This window comes from Mustela nivalis, assembly GCF_964662115.1.
Source record: "Mustela nivalis genome assembly, chromosome: 5".
In the NCBI taxonomy this organism is placed as follows: domain Eukaryota; kingdom Metazoa; phylum Chordata; class Mammalia; order Carnivora; family Mustelidae; genus Mustela; species Mustela nivalis.
This window is the reverse complement of record NC_139024.1, coordinates 15,836,034-15,853,705: the sequence shown is the minus strand read 5'-3', so window position 1 is coordinate 15,853,705 and position 17,672 is coordinate 15,836,034. Positions and strand designations below refer to the sequence as shown.

General features: G+C 44.5%; 1 protein-coding gene across 1 annotated transcript in view; it reads left to right on the top strand.

Annotated features, from left to right (window-relative positions):
- LOC309864092 (uncharacterized protein) overlaps positions 1–16,092 on the top strand; it is a gene marked incomplete at its 5' end in the record, with an annotated part of 35,791 nt that extends 19,699 nt beyond the window's left edge. The window contains 3 exons of the mRNA XM_082729440.1: positions 4,818–4,961; positions 6,697–7,008; positions 15,186–16,092. Of these exons, the coding sequence (XP_082585566.1) occupies positions 4,818–4,961; positions 6,697–7,008; positions 15,186–15,221 (492 nt within the window). The 3' untranslated portion in view covers positions 15,222–16,092. The remainder of the gene's footprint in view (positions 1–4,817; positions 4,962–6,696; positions 7,009–15,185) is intronic.
- Between the last annotated feature and the right edge of the window lie 1,580 nt (positions 16,093–17,672).

The window sequence follows — 17,672 nt, the reverse complement described above, 5'->3', positions numbered from 1 at the left end:
CACTTCTCTTTTTCTCTAATGGAGCACCAGCTAGCACCTCCAATATGGTGCAACAGGCAAAAAAACCAGTTGCCTCTGAGATTGGAGTCCCACCCAGGCAGGGCCATGCTGCGCCCCATCGTCCAGCCCCAAGGAGCAAGGAGAATGAGAGAGGACCAGCCACCCAGGATCTGACAGAAGCTGTCATCCAATAGACAGAAACACCATTCACCTGTGGCCTTAGTGTTATCACCAGACGTGTTGACAGGCGCGGGGACAGGGGAGGGAGGCGAAGTCTTCTATGCCAGCTCGTGAAAGGCTAGAAGGTTCCTTCCCCTCTCACCCAGTGGGAGTGAGAGACAGCTACAGCATTGTTGACCGGCATGGACCTTTTCAGTCTTGGACAGGAAGTCCCTAGACACTTGGTAGAGCCATTCTCAGGACTTCAGGATGTCAGTGGGGGTTGGAAAGTGGGGGAGAGAGAGGGGAGTGGGGGGAGGGTGCTCACAGGATGAGATTCAAAATCACGGTCCTCAGCGTGTCAGAGAGCACGTACTATAGAATAATCAGTGACCCCCAGACCAGGATGAATTGCCCATCCCAATGCATTCACGTTAGTTTAAGGGGAAAAATTTCTGTGCTTTGACAGGTGAACCAAGCTGTTCTTTTTTATTGTTGTCTGTCCTCTGAACTAGGCTATGAAAGGAAGTGTGTTGCTTTCTTTCAAAACTGTGTAGACAGAGATGAGGACTTTGTTTCAGGAACACTTAATGGACTATCATTGAATAATAATAATTTTTAAAAATGTTTAAACGACCTGGTAAGTTCATTCTCCAATTATACGCCAGAATCTCTGAAAATGACTGATTTTTGATGTTATCAAACATGGGACAAACAGGGAAGTGCAACCCTAAAAGATCTTGCATAATTGAAGGGGAAAACTGTATGGTTTTCGGTGTATCATGTCTGCAGTTCCAAGGTTTTGGACTACAGAGGATTCTAAAATAGTCTTGATTCCCTTGGTGCTGAGCTGGAGAATTTGTTGATTCCAAATGACTGCAGAGTGAGCAAGCGTGGGTGTATTCTGCTCGGAAGTCGATTTCTTTGTAAACCGGCTGGTAATGAGAACAAGATGCCCCGTTTCTGGAGAGCGGGAATCCACGGGGCCATATATCCAAGAGATGTCAAGAGGCTGGATTCATGAGAGCTGTGAAGAATGAGGTGACTGGTGGAAGCCATTTAAGATAAATGGCTCAGATAAGAAGTCTGTTACCTGGTTCTGGGAGTTGTCAGCCACTGATGTGGCCACAAGGATGAAAGAAAAATTATTTAATGATGCTAAGGTTTTTGTTTTCTGGTCATAAGTCAGTATTTTTTTTTTATGTCAGTTTACCTTAAAAGGAACATTTAGTTACATGGGGTATTTTACTATAATTTATTATTGCTTTGGGCCACAAACAGCAGGAAGTGGCCAGAAATACAAGGCCCTGTAGAGAATGAACCTTGCTTAGAGCTTGAATGGTTCAGTTGGGTGGTCAATGGTGTCAGCCACCTGCTGAAGGTCTGCAGCCCTTCCTCTCTTCCTCCATGGCTGTGTTTAGGGAATCCCCAAAACTATCCCTTGATGAAGCTTCATCCCTATGTACCTACTTGCTATCCAGCCTCTGTCATTTTCCCACTAAAACCTTCAAGCCTATATCTGTCCATTCGGTCCCCTCTTCAACCCCTAAAATTTCTACCTCCACCATCCAGATGGGACCATGCCTTTCAAAGTCTTCCATGACCTCCCCATCTTTCTTGCTCCTCCTTTACTTTTTCCTCCTCCTTTCCCTCTGTCTCCCCCCAGCCCCCACCCTGCTCAATCCCCTACCTTCTCTCCCAAATTCAAATGGAGGACACTGGCCAATGTATCCTTCTTCTTAGCTTTTTGATCTTGGATGCTTTTGGCCACTAGATCCTTCTAAAAATAATTCCTTTGACTTCCAAGTTCTCAGCAACTCTCTGTCTTATCCTGCATCACTTTGGCATTTCTGCTCTTCCTCCCCACCTTACCTGTGGGTACCTTCAAGTCTCTATTGTGTAGACATTCATTCCTCACCCTCCACCCATCTTCTTCTCAAGAACTTTCATTCACTCTCCAGCTCCACTGAAAACCTCACGTCCTGGATTAATCCTTTTCATGCCTCCAACAGTCAGGCCAACCCACTGAGCTGGTATCGGGTACCTATGTCATGTGTCCAGTTCCCTACGATAGCTCTCACTACTTTTCCTGATGGCATGGGAAGCCAAAAATATCCAAACTAAGCATCTTCCATTCTAAAACTCCCTCTTCTTCTCAATGGCCTCATTTCCGGTACCGCTTCCTCCTCCCTCATGTCTTTGAAGCTAAAAACCCTGACATGTGATTCCTTTCTGTTCCTCAGTCTGCACATTTCTGACTTCAAGAGGGCTCTGTGTATAGCCTTTCCTCACTCCCTCTCCTTAGTTAATTTCTCTTGGTTTCTTTCCTCTTTGACAATTATTTCTATGGGTCCTATACCAGTGGCTCTTTTGCTACTTCATCCCCGCACCAGGCTGGCCTTTGGTCCTCCCTTTTTGTCCCTTTTGCCATCACTGCAGTAAGCCCGTGTGGCTACTATACCCTCTGCTTGGAAACTCACAAGTCTCCTTGCAGGCTGTGGTCACAATGGCCTGTATTACCCTAAATCTGTTGCCCTAATTGTAACATAGACCATTTGGTGCCCATCCTTAAGAGCTGGAGATTTTTCTTTTGCAATGTCTCCGATACTGGTCTCTTCCTTCTCATTCCCCCTTTTACCACCTGAGTTTAGCCCCTGGACAGGGGCAAAAGCTCCCCTACTAGTTCTTTTCCCAAATCCCCTTTCCTCTCCATCCTCATCATAGTCTTCCTCCTCATCATCATCATCCTAGCTATGGCGTTCTGTATCCCACTTTACCGAAGGCTTTCAGATATGTTCTTATCATGTCATCCTCGTAATAACCTTTTGTAGTGCAGAAAGGAGAGTAACAGATGAGGAAACTGAAACATAGGATGGTTCAGTGGTGGTCCAATATTTCAGGGCTGGTGACTGTTGGAAGTAGGACCCACATCCCTCAAGTTCCAGGATCTGGGCCTGTGTTCACTTATAGTGCTTGGAAGCTAAACAACAATCATATCCCTTACCTGCTTAAATCTTCCAATAGTTTCCTCACTTTCTACAAAATAGGGTCTAATGGCATTAGTCTGGCTCTCAGGATAGAAACCCCATAGCTTGGTTTCAGATTACTTCTCCAGGATTGTTCCCTGAAGAAATTAATTTCTCCTGCAATTCCTTATCTGTAAACTCCAGGAAGATGCCCCCCTGAACTCAGAGCTCATCTCACAACTTTAGCCTAGTGTCTAGTCCTTTCCCCTCTCAACAGCTAGTGTCCTGTTTTAGAAATGGGAGACCACATCACTGCTCCATGTCACACGTAGGATAAAATACCTAGTCGTTACTGTTGTGCACACACGTCACGTGGTCTACTCCCAATACTCTCTCTGGCCTCAAGTCCTGTAATTCGCCCCCTCTGAAACACGCCCCCCTGGTTTGCCTGTGCTCCTCAGACAATCTCAGTATGTTCCCTCTGCAGGCCCTTGGTACCTGCTACTACCCTTGATGGGGTATTTCAGCTGCTGAAATCTACTGAAGCTGCTCTCACATCCATCAGGTTTCTGTTTGTCAAAAGGGCTTTCCCAACCACCTACCCCTGTCACTCTCTGCCCAGTTATCATACCGTAGTTTTCATTTCAGTGCCTAACACCACCTGGTAGGTTACAGCTTTATTTGCTGAGTATCTTTCTCCTGCCCCTGGGATGTAAGCTCAGTGAGAGTGGGGACTTCATGTGTCTATTTTATTCCTGCATGCCCAAACCCAGAACCATGCCAGCTGCACAGTAAATGACCAATTGCCCAACAAATCAATCAGTCAATAAAAATGAGGCCATTTGTCATTGACTGTCTCTGTATTTTCTCTTGCGCTGCTCTTTCTGCCTAGAATTTGTGGAGTGCCCAATTTGTACAGAAACCCCACAAAAGAATCAATGCCATCGTGCTCAGTCCATCAACACCCAATTCACCTCCTGAGCCTCCAGGACCTCTTACCTACAGGTGGGCTCACTATACTCTGTGCTCCAATAGCAACGTCTTTGTGTCTTTTTTGTGACATTTACTGCGTCCTACCTGTGGTGTGGGTACTTGTGTATGTATCCCAGCTATGGGATCAGACCAACTGTCCCAGGGGCAGAGACTCCCTTGTATCTGTAACTGCACCTGAAACACCTCTTGACACATCGTAGTTATATAAGTAGAGCAGTATTTTTAAATATATTGCGGGAGCATGATTGCATTTGTATTTAAATGCATACACAGGAAAGTAAATACAAATGAAAGACTAGGATGGTCTAAGCGCATAAGTAACAAAGGAAAGAGAAATATGGAGGAAAACCCGAGAGAAGCATGGATTTATTATCCTTCCAAAAAGAGCACCCCCTTCTTTGGGTTAACCACTTTCCTTGAGAAAATGCCCAGGGCAACATAATTGGCTAACTTCAGATGACCTCGACTTCAGTTTGTTCATTCAAAATCCATGGCGGGCCGCGGGGGTGGGGGAAGGTGGGAAAGCCGAGATAAGGACAGATAGCCATCAGTCCTCCTTGTCAGGGGCCCGCTCTGCACTAGTCCACCTTCGTCAGCACTTTTCCCTGCTAACCCACTGACAATTGTTCTGGCGAATGTGTGCGCCACCAGAAAGTTCCGTGACCCTCAGCCAGCAGGGGTCACAGGTCCCTTTCCCAGCATGCCCTGGGGCGACCCACCAAGGGGTTCGAGCTGAGCCAGAGTGGGGACCACCAGGGTCAAGAGGGGAGGCTGGCAGGGGCAGGGCAGGGGAAAAAGACACAGTCCAAGCCCCCTACTGCTGTCCTGCATGGTTGCTCAAAGGTGAGAACTCAGGAGCAAACGGAAGCCTCTAAGCCCAAGGCAGCAGCAGCCATAGAGTCTGGTTTTCCTGGCTGAGGAGTCAGGGGAGGGGGGCAAATTGGCTGGGCCTGGGGCTGAAGGCAGAGCAGGAGAGCACAGCCAGATCCACCACTCTGCTCAGCCTGTTGGGGGGAGGGGCAGGTGGCTGACAGCTGTGCTGACAGCTGGTCAGCAGCTGTTCTGGCTAGGGCCCCTGCTGGCCCAGAGCCAGCGCCCTCTGGATTCACCTCAAGCTCCCGTGTACCCCTCTCCCATCTACCTCTGTCCTCCACACCTCCCACAGGCAGCTTGAAACAGGCACTACATGAATCTACAAAAATTCAAGTCTTGGAGAAGAGTCAGGTTGCCCCTGTCCCCCAAGTTTGCCATCTGTAGAATGGGTACAGGAATGTTTATCTGATCTGTGCCTCAAATAAAATATTTATGAAACATTTCCTGGTAAACTATTGTTCTTCGGATACTGACCCTAGATTCCATCAACCTCCTTTTAAAATGTAAAAATATTAGCTACTTAAAATTGAAAGGCAGTCACACGGGTTTTATTTCAAATCATCTTTGGTGGGTACAGGAAATGGGGCTTGCTAAGCAAATCTGAGCACCAAGGGTGACTGTGAGAACAGCAGAGTTCCAGGCTGCCCCTGTGGTATGATTCTAAGAGGTAGCAGGAATTCTTCTGGACCAGTTTTATACCTCCCACCCAAAAACTCTCTCTCCTCCACTCCCTCTCTCTCACCAGTACCTGATTCTTAAAATGCCACCATCACTTAAGCTAAGGCAAGAATTTGAGGTTAAAATGAGAAACTAAGTTAAGTCATTGGCATGGCCGAACCCTAACTCCTTTCTCACTAAGGGGAGTAGCCTACCAGAGAAGGACACAGATGAAAAACAACTGTTTGTGCATTTGACATAGAAGAGGGCATTGTTATAAAATGTGGAGAGAGGAAAAAAAAGAGGCTATTAGACACTGCTTTTGTCCTCAAAGCATTTCTACAACTTCAAGAGGATACCTAGATGCTGGTATCCTGACTCCAGAATCAGAGTTTCTGCCTGCTAAGGGCACCCCTGGCTGGGGGCCCAGGAGGAGAACTTCACCTGCCTAGCCAGGTAGACAGCACAGGGTCCTAAACATCCCAGAGGGTGGGAGGAAGGGATTTGGGGTCACCCCCAAAGATAGGAAAAAGCACTCCCACGTCAAGAAGAATGACCTTTCGTACTATTCTTGTCAATGGCTGAATTTGGGCCTGGTCCCACTAGGTCGGTAAGAGGTAGGAGACGTGATCTCCGGTTTATTGTGTTCCGCTCCAGTAAACCAGCTACCCCTGATTGAATACTTATTCTGTCCAAGTGCTATTTTAACCACTTTACATTTAAGCCTTTGCAGCAATTCCACAAGGAAGATCTACTTACTGTCCCACAGATAAGGAAACTGAAGCCCAGAGTTGTTAAATTGTTAGTCGTTAGCTGCCACGAGGCCCCAAGTCCTTAGGACACAGAACTAGGATTTGAACCCAGGCTCTCGGACTTCGCCAGACGCCTGAGCAGCTTGTGCAAGGAAACTGACCCAAGCCAGTGGAAGGTTTTCCTTCTCCTGTGACACTGACCCAGCCAGAAGTACCTCCTTCTCCTCTCCGCCCTCACCTGTCGCCTTCCTGGGGCACAGCCCACTTCATCCCCTTTTTCTTTTATTCTTGTAAAGGCTAACGACGTTTTCAAGAGTGCCCACAGCAAGAAGCTAGTCCCGGAGAGGGCTGAATTCTCCATCTTCCCTACGGGACAGTCCTTCAATCCCCTGTGGCCGGAACTGGACCCCCACCACCCTTCCAGGGAGGAAGGCAACATGAGGACTCAAAGCATCGTAGGTACCAGCAGCGGTTTCTCTTCCGGCGTGTACACAGGCGCATGCGCGCACACGGGGGCATGCGCACATGCGTGCAAAAGGACGCATGCGCAAATATGGACATGGAGCGGAGACCTCGCTGTGTTTCGCGCGCTTCCAGGGATCACACAGGTAAGTAACTGCTATTTCCGAAGCTGAATTGCTCACCTCCGTGTATTTTCATGTTACTCTCTTCTCTCCTGCTCTGGAAAGGGAGGCTTCTCTTGGGCGTTTCATCCAGGCCCGTGGGGTCTGTGCAGAATGAGCCTGCCTCTGTCTTGAGACACGGAGTTTGCAAGGAAGAGGTCGGGCGCCTGTGTTTGAAGGACGGCTCCAAAGGATGGAGAGTGAGTTCGGGAGGTCGGGGTCAGTGTTGGTAATTATCTGACTCTCTAAACCATGCACTCCAAAAGAATAGGGACAGTTCCTTGACTGTATTTATTTCTCCAAATCCTAGACTAAAACCTGGCCTGTGGGAAGAAAGGAGAAACGGAAGGCGTAACTCGAACACCACCCTGCCTTCATGGGGCACACCCTCTCTCTGCATTTCTCTGTAGGTATAGGGAAACTTCAAACCATGACAGGGGTAAGAAGAGAAAGAAATGACATCTGGTTATAGATTCAGAAAGACTGGATGAAGACTTTGGCCTTGGAGAAGGACCTTGAAGGACAAGTAGGATTTCAGTAGGGAAAAAAAAAAGGCATGAACAAGCCATGCTTCAGGAAAGCGTGGGAATATTCAGGAAACAGGAGGTGGTTTCCTTTGGCCAGAGCACAAGGTACATATAAAGGAGCAGTAGGAGCCAGAGTGAGGGTGGTGTTTGGACCAGGCTGACAAGGATGTGCGCACCCCCAGCAGCACTGGGCTGGATGGCGCAGCAGGAAGGCCAAGGTGAAAGGGCCTGGCTGGTTTCCATGTTGTCCCACCTCCATTTCTCCACTGGTTCCAAGAATTGGTTCCTCTGGGTTAAGTGGATGGAGGGACTTTCCTGGACTCCTTTCTGTGCTTGCAGCTAGGACTTCGCAGAGCCTGCAACAATGGCTTTCTATTTAGAACCAGAAGTCGGGCTTTGGGACATCATTCTCCATTGGGTGGGAAAAGGAATGGATTGTTACTTGTGGAAAAAAATATCTGGGGGATGTAAAAGTTCTACCAAACTCCAATAGTCTGCTTTCTTTATTAATAACAATTAATGGCACACGACTTTGGTCAAAAGGCATATCTTTAACTTCCCACATTTGAATTATTCACCTGGACTCAAAGGTAGGGAGAACTGAAGCGCAAGAATAGTTGGCAGTTGGGGGCACCTGAGTGGCTCAGTGGGCTACGCATCTGCCTTTGACGCAGATCATGATCCCAGGGTTCTGGGATCAGGCCCCGCATTGGGCTCCCTGCTCAGTAGGGAGTCTGCTTCTTCCTCTTCCTCTGTCTGCAGTTCTACCTGTTTATGCACTCTCTCTCTCTCTCAAATAAATAAATTAAATCTTTAAAAAAATAGTTATCAGGCCTACACTGGTTTCTAGAAATAAGGCAAATGAGTAAAAAGTATTCTTCGTGTAAAATGTTACAAGGCTGATGAGGCTAAAGTCCTGTAGAACCAATGCCTGCTCCAGCCTTATTTCTCCAACTGCCCTGCCCCCATGCCTCTACTAAGTCAACCCATAGAATCATGCTGTTGTCTCTATCTGCAGAACTTTTCCCTATGCATTTACTTATTTAGAAAATTTATACTCATGTTTGGTGTTCATATACCTAAATGTATTGTTTATGTGGTTTCAAAATTAATTTTGAAAAGGTTGGAAGCAGAAGGTCAACAGAACACAGTACATGCTGCAGTGTAAATCTTATATTCCATAGATAAAACATTTGTCCCCTTACACTGGATTTTCCTTACATGCTCAGGAAGATGTGGCATCATAAAATTGATACTGTATGTTCCAGCTTGGGTATCTTACCCACTTCTGGAAATCTCCGCCATATGCCCCACCTCACACAATCATTAGCACACCTAACAGGCATAAACAGAGGAAGAAACCCACAGATGGATGGGATTGTCACCCATTCTGCTCACACAGAGCTGAAGGACCCCCCACCCCTAATACCTACCCCCCTCCCCCATTTCAATAGGGAAACCTGTCTCAGCCTAAGGGTGGGGAAGTTCATGTCTTTTGCTTGCTTAGGTATCTGGTTTTATAGTGATATCGTGCAGGTTCTCTTGCTTTCTTTTAATTTGAAATCTCTTCTTACACCAGGAGACACAGGGTTCAAATCCTTGCAAATAAAGGCTTTCCATAGAGAAAAACAAACGAGTTAGATAACTCATAGACTGGAAATGTTTAGGTGAATTACTAATAAACTTAACAAATATTCCTCCCTTGGATGATAAAGCACACATTTAGGGGCACTTTTGAGTTCTTTTGCCTTTCTTGTCGCTACTGAAAGTGTTAGCTCTCACAGCATAGAGCTTACCTCTATGAAGTTACCTCTTAGAAATTTCAAAAGCATTCTCACATCCCCGGTCCCCAAGGATCAGCTCTCCCTCCGTATGTATTAACTACTGATCCTTACTCTACTCTCCTAAAGTGACGTGCCTTATGTCACCTATGAGGATTTCATTAGGGAACAAGCTAAGGGCACATCATCCTCCCCTGACCATCTGTCTTCCTCTTTATCTCCATGTGGAGCTCACATCCACATTGGTTATTGTCAAATAATTGCAAAAACTTCTTCTGCTTTCATCGCAAAGGCAAATGATGAATTGCTTTGCGGTCAGGTTTTTATGAAGGTGATAAAATCCTCTAATGGGCTTCAGGTGCATCTTTACCACCAGCCATGAGGCCACCTTGAGGTCACTAAATAGATACTGTCATAGTTTAGGGATATGGACAGGACAGGTGCGCCTGACATTTTTCTCCCACCCTCTTTTTTGAATAATTTTCATTAAAATCTGGAATTTTAATGCTGAGGTTTTAATGCTGAGATTTGGTATATGAAAGGAAATGCTTTTACCTTTCAAACTGCCTCAGAAATTCTATTTCTGATGTGAGTTTATAATCATCAAGAGTTATCTTCCCACTGACTCTCCTGTACCATGAAGCCATGAATTTCTACTTATCACCAAGCGTGGTTCCCCATCAGTATATAAATCATGCCTGATGACAGTACCCCAGTGGCAACATTGGCTTTCCATGTCAGGCAGTCTTTTGCCTCCTACAGTCGCTCTTTTGGAAGGGAGTGTGGATGCGGCCACTGTGTGTTTGGGAATCTGAGGTCCAATCTGTCCTGGGAGCATCAGGAAGATAGATATTAAAAGAAGGACCATTATGCTATGCTAGTCTCATATGTTATAATGTATCCATTATACTCACCTATAACTTTTTTCCAAGTTTTGAAATCTTCATATTAAGACATTCAAGATTTATATTAAAGTAGTTGTCTCCAAGGACGCCTGGGTGGCTCAGTCGGTTAAGCATCTGCCTATGCCTCAGGTCATGATCCCTGAGTCCTAGGATCAAGCCCATGTTGGGCTCCCTGCTCAGCAAGGAGCCTGCTCTGCCACTCTCCCCTGTTTATGCTCTTTCTCTCATTCTATAAATAAGTAAAATCTTAAAAATAATGATAATAATAATAATAATAAAGTTAAAATAGTTACCTCCCGGGCATCACAAGCCTGATGAGTGAAGGGAAGGGGTTTGGTGTTCTGTTTATCATGCTTCAGAATGACAAGCACATCCAGGGTGTGCCTCTTCTGAGGGGACAGTGTTGCCGTGTCTCGTGGAACACCATCCTGCCTCTGGGATTCCATAGCTCCTTCCTGGGCAGAACACCGCTCTGGTGCTCTACTCTAGTCTCCTGCCCGCCTCACCTCGTGCCAGGCTGAGGATAAGAATGGGCACCCCATTCCCAGCAGCTTACCCTAAGTGCTGCCTGGTAGCCCCTCTTTGACATCTACAGCCTGTGGTGACAGCGACTGTGGTGTCACCACTCCCCAAAATGCCGGGAGGGCCCCATCCCATCAGGAGCTGAGTCTCAACCAAGCCCCACTCCAAGGGTCACCTGGGTTATGTCACTTGTTCGTCTGATGTGGTTACCTCTTCTGAAGAAAGCCCCTTTCAGTCAGTTCCATCCGCCTGCAGAGCAAGGCTTCTCTTCTCCCAGGAGGCTGTGACCCGCCATTACAGTGCTTACCATGAGGAGCACAGAAGTCAGTGGGCATCGGGGCCAGACAGAACCACACTCAAACCCAAGTCCAGCACCTTCTAGCTGGGTGGCCCCAGAAAATCTCCAACCTGTCTAGTGCTCCACTTCTCTATCAGGGAAACGGAAGCAAGGACAACATGCTATCTTTTTCATAGGGTGCTTTGTTATATTAATGAAATAATGCAAGCAAAGGACTTAGCGCTATCTAGCAATAGAGCAATCTCTGAAAAAACAGTAGGCAGAATGAAATGTCTTTTTCCAACTCTCACGTTCTTTTATATATTCTGTAGCACATAGTATGTATTATCCTTTCTTATTAAAAAATGCCAGACAGTAGGATGTTAGAGCTCATGTCAGTTATCCAGACACTAAATGGACCCCAGTTAAATAGATTAACTGTATGTGTCCCATTGATGAAGAAAGCAGTAAATGGAAAGAAAATAACCAACTGGAGATGGAGACATGTTTTCAAGTGACTTCTATGATGAGACCCAAGTGCCCATTCAATCTTCCCTTGGCCTAGTCATCCCCAGCATTACACAGTTAGAATAAATACTCAGAAAGGTAACTCTGAGCTAATACAATATTGTATCAGGAAGAAAAGCATCCAACATTTTAAGAAAACCTTTTTAGGCATCAATATGTCTAGAGATTTTTTACGTAACGTGTTACAAAAGAAAGGTGACCTGAAAATTCAGTGAGTCCTGTTTCCTGAGGTTTCATTTTATCCAAACTTGACTAAATTGAATGGAGAGCATTTGTGGTTCAGAAGATTTGGGGATGCATGGGGCAGAACTCGCATGCACCGTGTTTCTCTTCTCAGTCCTCCAAGACTGTGTCATTCGTCATCATCTATGGCTTCAGCCTTGGAGTAGAGCATAGAAAATGCATAATCACCAGATAATACGCTCCACTAAGATCGTGCTTTTTCATGCTATACCATTAACCCTAAAGATACTTCTACAAGGCAAATATTCATATGCAGAAATCATGAATTCCTTTGCATTGCTGGAGAAATGAGGGCCCGCAAGCAATTGAAAGGCCACTTTAAATTGCAACGGGAGCTAGTCTTCTCCAACTAACACCAGTATTTATCCCTGGATCCCTTACCACCTACCACATTGTCTTCGGAGACTTGTGAGGAGCTACAGCTCTAACTCCCCCTAACTCCAACCAGCATATGCCTGACTTAGTGGAGAATGACCATTTTAGGGAGGGGGAGCTCCGTCTCCTGGGCGGAAGCACGGTAGCCAGTTCACTGTGCTGATCTTCGAGTGACTCAGAATGCAGCTGCTCAGACTTACAGCCAGTTGATGGATTTAAGGGCTCTCAGCTCTCTTGTTGGAACTCATATTAATAAAGAAGGGAACTTTACAAGAACTTACAGTTGCATGGAGCAAATGTAGGAAGCATTACAGTGCAAGGATTTTGAGGTCTTCACAACTCAAAAAGTAGGGTAGAACCACGCTTTCTTTCATCAGTTTCTGCAGTCTTAAAAGCAAATAGGCTTTGAGGGAATTTACCCATAAAATTTGCAGGATAAAGTAAACTCTGGCAATTATATATAAAGCCCTGTTTTCCTCTTCACAACCGCCACTGCCAAGAAATTAATTTTTCTGCCAAGACTTTTTTTTTTTTTTTTTTTTTTTAGGATCAGACATAAACACCCCGAGGTTGAATTCTGGCAAGTTCTTTTCTTGTCCAAGTTCTTAATTTATGCCTATATGCAGCATACATCAGTTCTCAGCTACTTAAGAGAAAACAAATCCTGATTATGTCATACAGTAGCATGCAACTCTAAAAGAACTTTCGAAACCTGTAAGGGAGAGGACCCATTGCTCTTTTTGACAATAAATAAATAAATAAATAAATAATCTCATCTGGCATTAGGAGTTAGCCAGGCTCTTAATGTATAACACTGAATGTGAGATATCACATTTTTGTTACATATCTGCTATGTCTCGACCCAGTGTCTATCTTATTTTACTTGTCAACACAATAATGCTTCAAGTTATAATTTCACTCCCTCATACAGATGAAGAAACTAAGAGCAATACAGGTTAAGTAACAATCTCATCAGGGTCACTTGAGAAATTGCAGTAGACAGAATTCTGAAAATGGCTTCAAGGAGTCCATGGCTTCATCCCTGAAACCTGTAAATGTAATGAGATTTCACCCCCATGATTATGTCATAAGGCTCAGTTGACCTTAAAATAAGGAGATTATCCATGGGCCTGACTTAATCACATAAAAACATAAGAGCAGAGAGCTTTCTCTGTCTGTCACTGGGAAAAGAAGTTAGAGAGATTTAAAGCATGAGGAGGCCTGAGGAACCACTGCTGGCTTAAAGATGGAAGATTGAGAGGGCCACAGGAGGATCCAGAGAGATGCTTCTAGAGCCTGAGAATGACCCTTGGCTGACAGCCAGCAAGGAAACCAGAACCTCAGTCCTACAGTCACAAGAAACTGACTTCTGCCACCAATCTCAATGATCCTGGAAGTAGGTCCTTTGCCAAAACCTCAGATGAGAACATGTAGCCCACACCTGGCATGGGAGGTCTTCAGCAGAAGACCCAGTTGAGTGAAGCTGGCTTTCTGACCTTGGGAAATTATGTGAATGGGTATTGTTTTCATCTGCTAGGTGTACAAAAATCTTTTATGCAGCAATAGAAAATGAATATAGTAATTAAGTAGAAGAGCTGAGATTCAAATTGAGCTCCATTAGGTGTCAACCAAATAGATAAGACAACTTCTAACCTACTCACAAAGCCAGCTTCAATAGATTAATGTGAAATAAAGAACTATCTCGTTTCCATGACAGCTTAGAAAATTTAGTTTAGAATATGTGTCCACCCCATCCTGGCTTCATCTTCAGGAACATCCACATTTTCTGGATGAACAAACTCAAATGCAAAGAAGTAGTTAACTAATTTTTGTAATAGTCACCTGATAAGTGAGTAAGAAGAAAACCACTCTTGGCTTTCTTCCAAATGCAATCTTTTTTTAGAGATTAGGAAACCAAAGCTCAGGGACATACTTTGGGTTGCAAATCTACCAGCCTCATAATTCCTGGTCTTCATAGCACACTGACCTGGAATTCCCTGCACCTCACCTATCTGACCCCAATTTCTCCCTGCAGCCAATTAATCAGATCAAGCACCCACAGCCTCTGTTCAATCAACAGCCTCTGACTTGGGTCCCCTCCTTACTCGACATCCTCCAATCTTTTCCTTAGTGACTGACCATCCTGCCCCAGGGCCTTTGGATTGACTGCAAATGTTCTCTCTGCCTGGAACACTCTGTCTTCATCCCTTCCCCTTAACCATGTTATCTCCTACTCATTCTTCTTATCCCAGATCAAATCATTGGTTTAGGGACAACTCCTCTGAACCTCTAGAGTACATTAATTTCTCTGTCTATATCCTTTGGTTTCCACAGTTGGCAATTTATACTGATTTTCTACCCATTATATGACAATCCCGTGGGGACTAGAATAGCATCTCCTTTGCTTACCTGTGTCTAGCATGGTCCTGGCACATACATGGGCATCAGCAAATGTTGGATGAATTAATGAATACCTTCATTAATTTGTACATTAGTGCAATAATGTAGCTACTGTCCACATAAGCAGGCCAGTACATCACAGACTGCCCGTCCAAGGGGAAAGCCAGTGAAGGTACTTCAGCAATACTAGACCACATCGTTCTGCCTCCACCATGTCTGTGCCAACCCCAAGAAGTAAGTGAAGGGCTTTTCTAGCTAAAACAAAAACAAAAACAAAACCCAAGACAAAAAAACAAAATCCACTTCACAATCCTGATAGGAAAGCACACTGTGCCCCAGAGTACTTCCTCCATTTCATGGGCTGGTATAGAGGGTATCTCTTACCTCCTCACATTTACAGCTCTACTGACAGATCTGCTGAGAAAGTCCCCCACCCCCAGCACACCACCAGGCGACAGGCTATAACCCTATGAAGCCGCTGTGTAGACCATTACCTCCATGACTGGGTCTATCTCTTCTCACAGCAGAATTCACTTATAAAAAGCTGTTCCACATATTAGTCATTCATGAATAAATTGGCATTTTTATTTTACTTTCTTGACAGGAGTTATTTGGAAAATTGTTTGAAAAGTGGCATTAGACCGTCTCCAACTACTTTCCAGTTCTGGAAAATTGTCAGTCTGTGATTTTTCACTTCAGATGTAGCGGCCACAGATTTACAGCGTCGTCACACTCATTAAATGAAACCGAACAGCCTCAGATTCCAGAAAGTTCTACAGCAACCGGGAGAATGCCCTCTTCTGTGAAGAGGGACCCAAGTAATGCACTAAGGTTACTTTTAATCCAATCTCAGTTACGTATCCCCTAAGCTCCTGCCAAGTAGTTAGCCGTCTATTAAAAAACACTTTGGTAGAGAAGCTGTGGCTATTAGAACCCATCAATAAATCAGTTTATTGGATGACAACCTTCAGCTATGTCAATTTAAAAACAAAAAATCATGTCCATGCAAACTGACCATTATGAAAGTCAGTGTCTTGCCCACCTTATTCTATCATTGTCAATAATTATACTTTGAGTGCATAGCGGGTAAAGGATTTTGGTCCTTGTTGCAGTTTGCAGGGAAGACCATAGACACAGGGCACGGTTTGGATGTTCTGAGTGAAGAACTCTTCCCTGAGATTTTAGGAAAACTGGACACAAGAAGTGGAACTAGAGCCGTTCTTTGGAGGAAGAGTGCATGTCCTCAGAGAACACAGAAAGTCACATGCTAATGATATGCTCTGATGTGGGACCACTTCTTATTGGTGGATTTGGTGGACTGAAAACTGTTGGTGGAAGAAGAAGAAAAGACAAGATGGTCAGGTAGGGTGCCAGGTGTCTCCGTCATTTGAGCGCCCGACTCTTGGTCATGATCTCATGGGTTGTGGGATCGAGACCTGCAAGGGGTTCTGTGATCAGCAGGGAGTCTGTTTGAAGATTCTCTCTTTCTACCCCTCCTCCCATTCACTTCTGCTCTCTCTCTCCCTCTCTCAAACAATTAAATAAATCTTTAAAAATAAATAAATAAATTGTGTGTATGATAAAAACTCAGTCCGCCATGTTTTAGCAAATCAGAAACTTGGTCATGCTAACTTGAAGAAAGTATCTCAGGGTTAGAAGGATACTGTCTCCAGTCCTCTCTTTCCAAGAAGTTCGGAGAGATGGAAGAGAAATCTCAGCTTCCTCCCTCAGCTGTTCCATCACGCTTGCTCCCCATATTGTCCCATCTTTCTTCCGAGACTGAGCACTATCGGCCTACTGATAACTTCTTCCTTCATCATTAAATTCTGTTCAAATTTCAGGTCTTCATATTTTCAAGTATTAGTATTCCCCAAACAAAATGAATTTTCTTTCTCTTTTTTGAGAATATCATGGAACTTAATTTAATTTTTAATCTTGAATTTGTCTTACAGGACTGGGTGGTCAACAGCAACCGGGAGAATGCCCTCTTCTGTGAAGAGGGACCCAAGTAATGCACTAAGGTTACTTTTAATCCAATCTCAGTTATGTATCCCCTAAGCTCCTGCCAAGTAGTTAGCCGTATATTGAGCTATATTTCAAAGTTCATGTTTTAGCTTAGGATATTTGTAATATGAAACCCCAGTTCTAGATCATTCTATTCAGAAACATTTTGCAGTTGATGTGAGAACAACCTTGAAAGCCTGATTTCACTGAAACTTTTCCTTCTAGAATTTTTGCTTGGGATAATGTATGTTTTATTCTTCTGGGAAACATAGCCTGCCACCACTTAAAATGGAAAGGAAAAAGGGAATAGCATTTTTTTTTTGTAATATCCCAAGTCTCTAAATTTGCCAGAAGCTTCTAAAATGCTACTATAGAGACCTCAGTGATGGCCCTAGATCATTATTTCTGAGATGATGGGGTCTGAAAGAGCACTGCCAATTTATAGGCTCAAAGACCTTTTATTTTTGATGTAAATGAATAAGAATAATTATGGGGCTTTCCCCCCTTTCTGCTGATCACTTTGTTCTTCATGATTATTCAGTTCCCTTTTTATTCCTTTCTACAATATTCACATTCAGATCTTGGGTATAAAATTCCTTTCCTCAGAGATAGTGAAGTTAGCCTGAAAAAAAAAAAAAAAAACTGGATAATCACTAAAGTTCATTTGAAGGTAGCAGTATAGAAGGGCTTCTTTGGGCTAAAAATCTTTTCCCTCCAATTGTACTTTGGTTCATGTACCAACTGAGCCTCCCATGTGCTCCTGCTTTAATCCATATACTCCACATGGCATGTAAGGTTTAAACATCTTGCCTGCTTGAAGGCAGGAGGCATGGGACCCACGGAATCCTTGTGATTGGCAACATCATGAAGGCTTTGCTCAGCCTCTGCACAACATTGCAGAGTCCCTGCATTTCTAGTGGGCTTTGGTGAACCATCTTTGCATGGTAAAACCTTAATCTGACCATTTTTCATATCTTCCTCTAAAAAAGAGACGAAGAGGAGGAGGAAGATAAAATTTACACCTGGATCTTTATCACAACACTCACAAAACTGAGACTGTCCCAACCTGGTGGCAGTAATTCCTCAC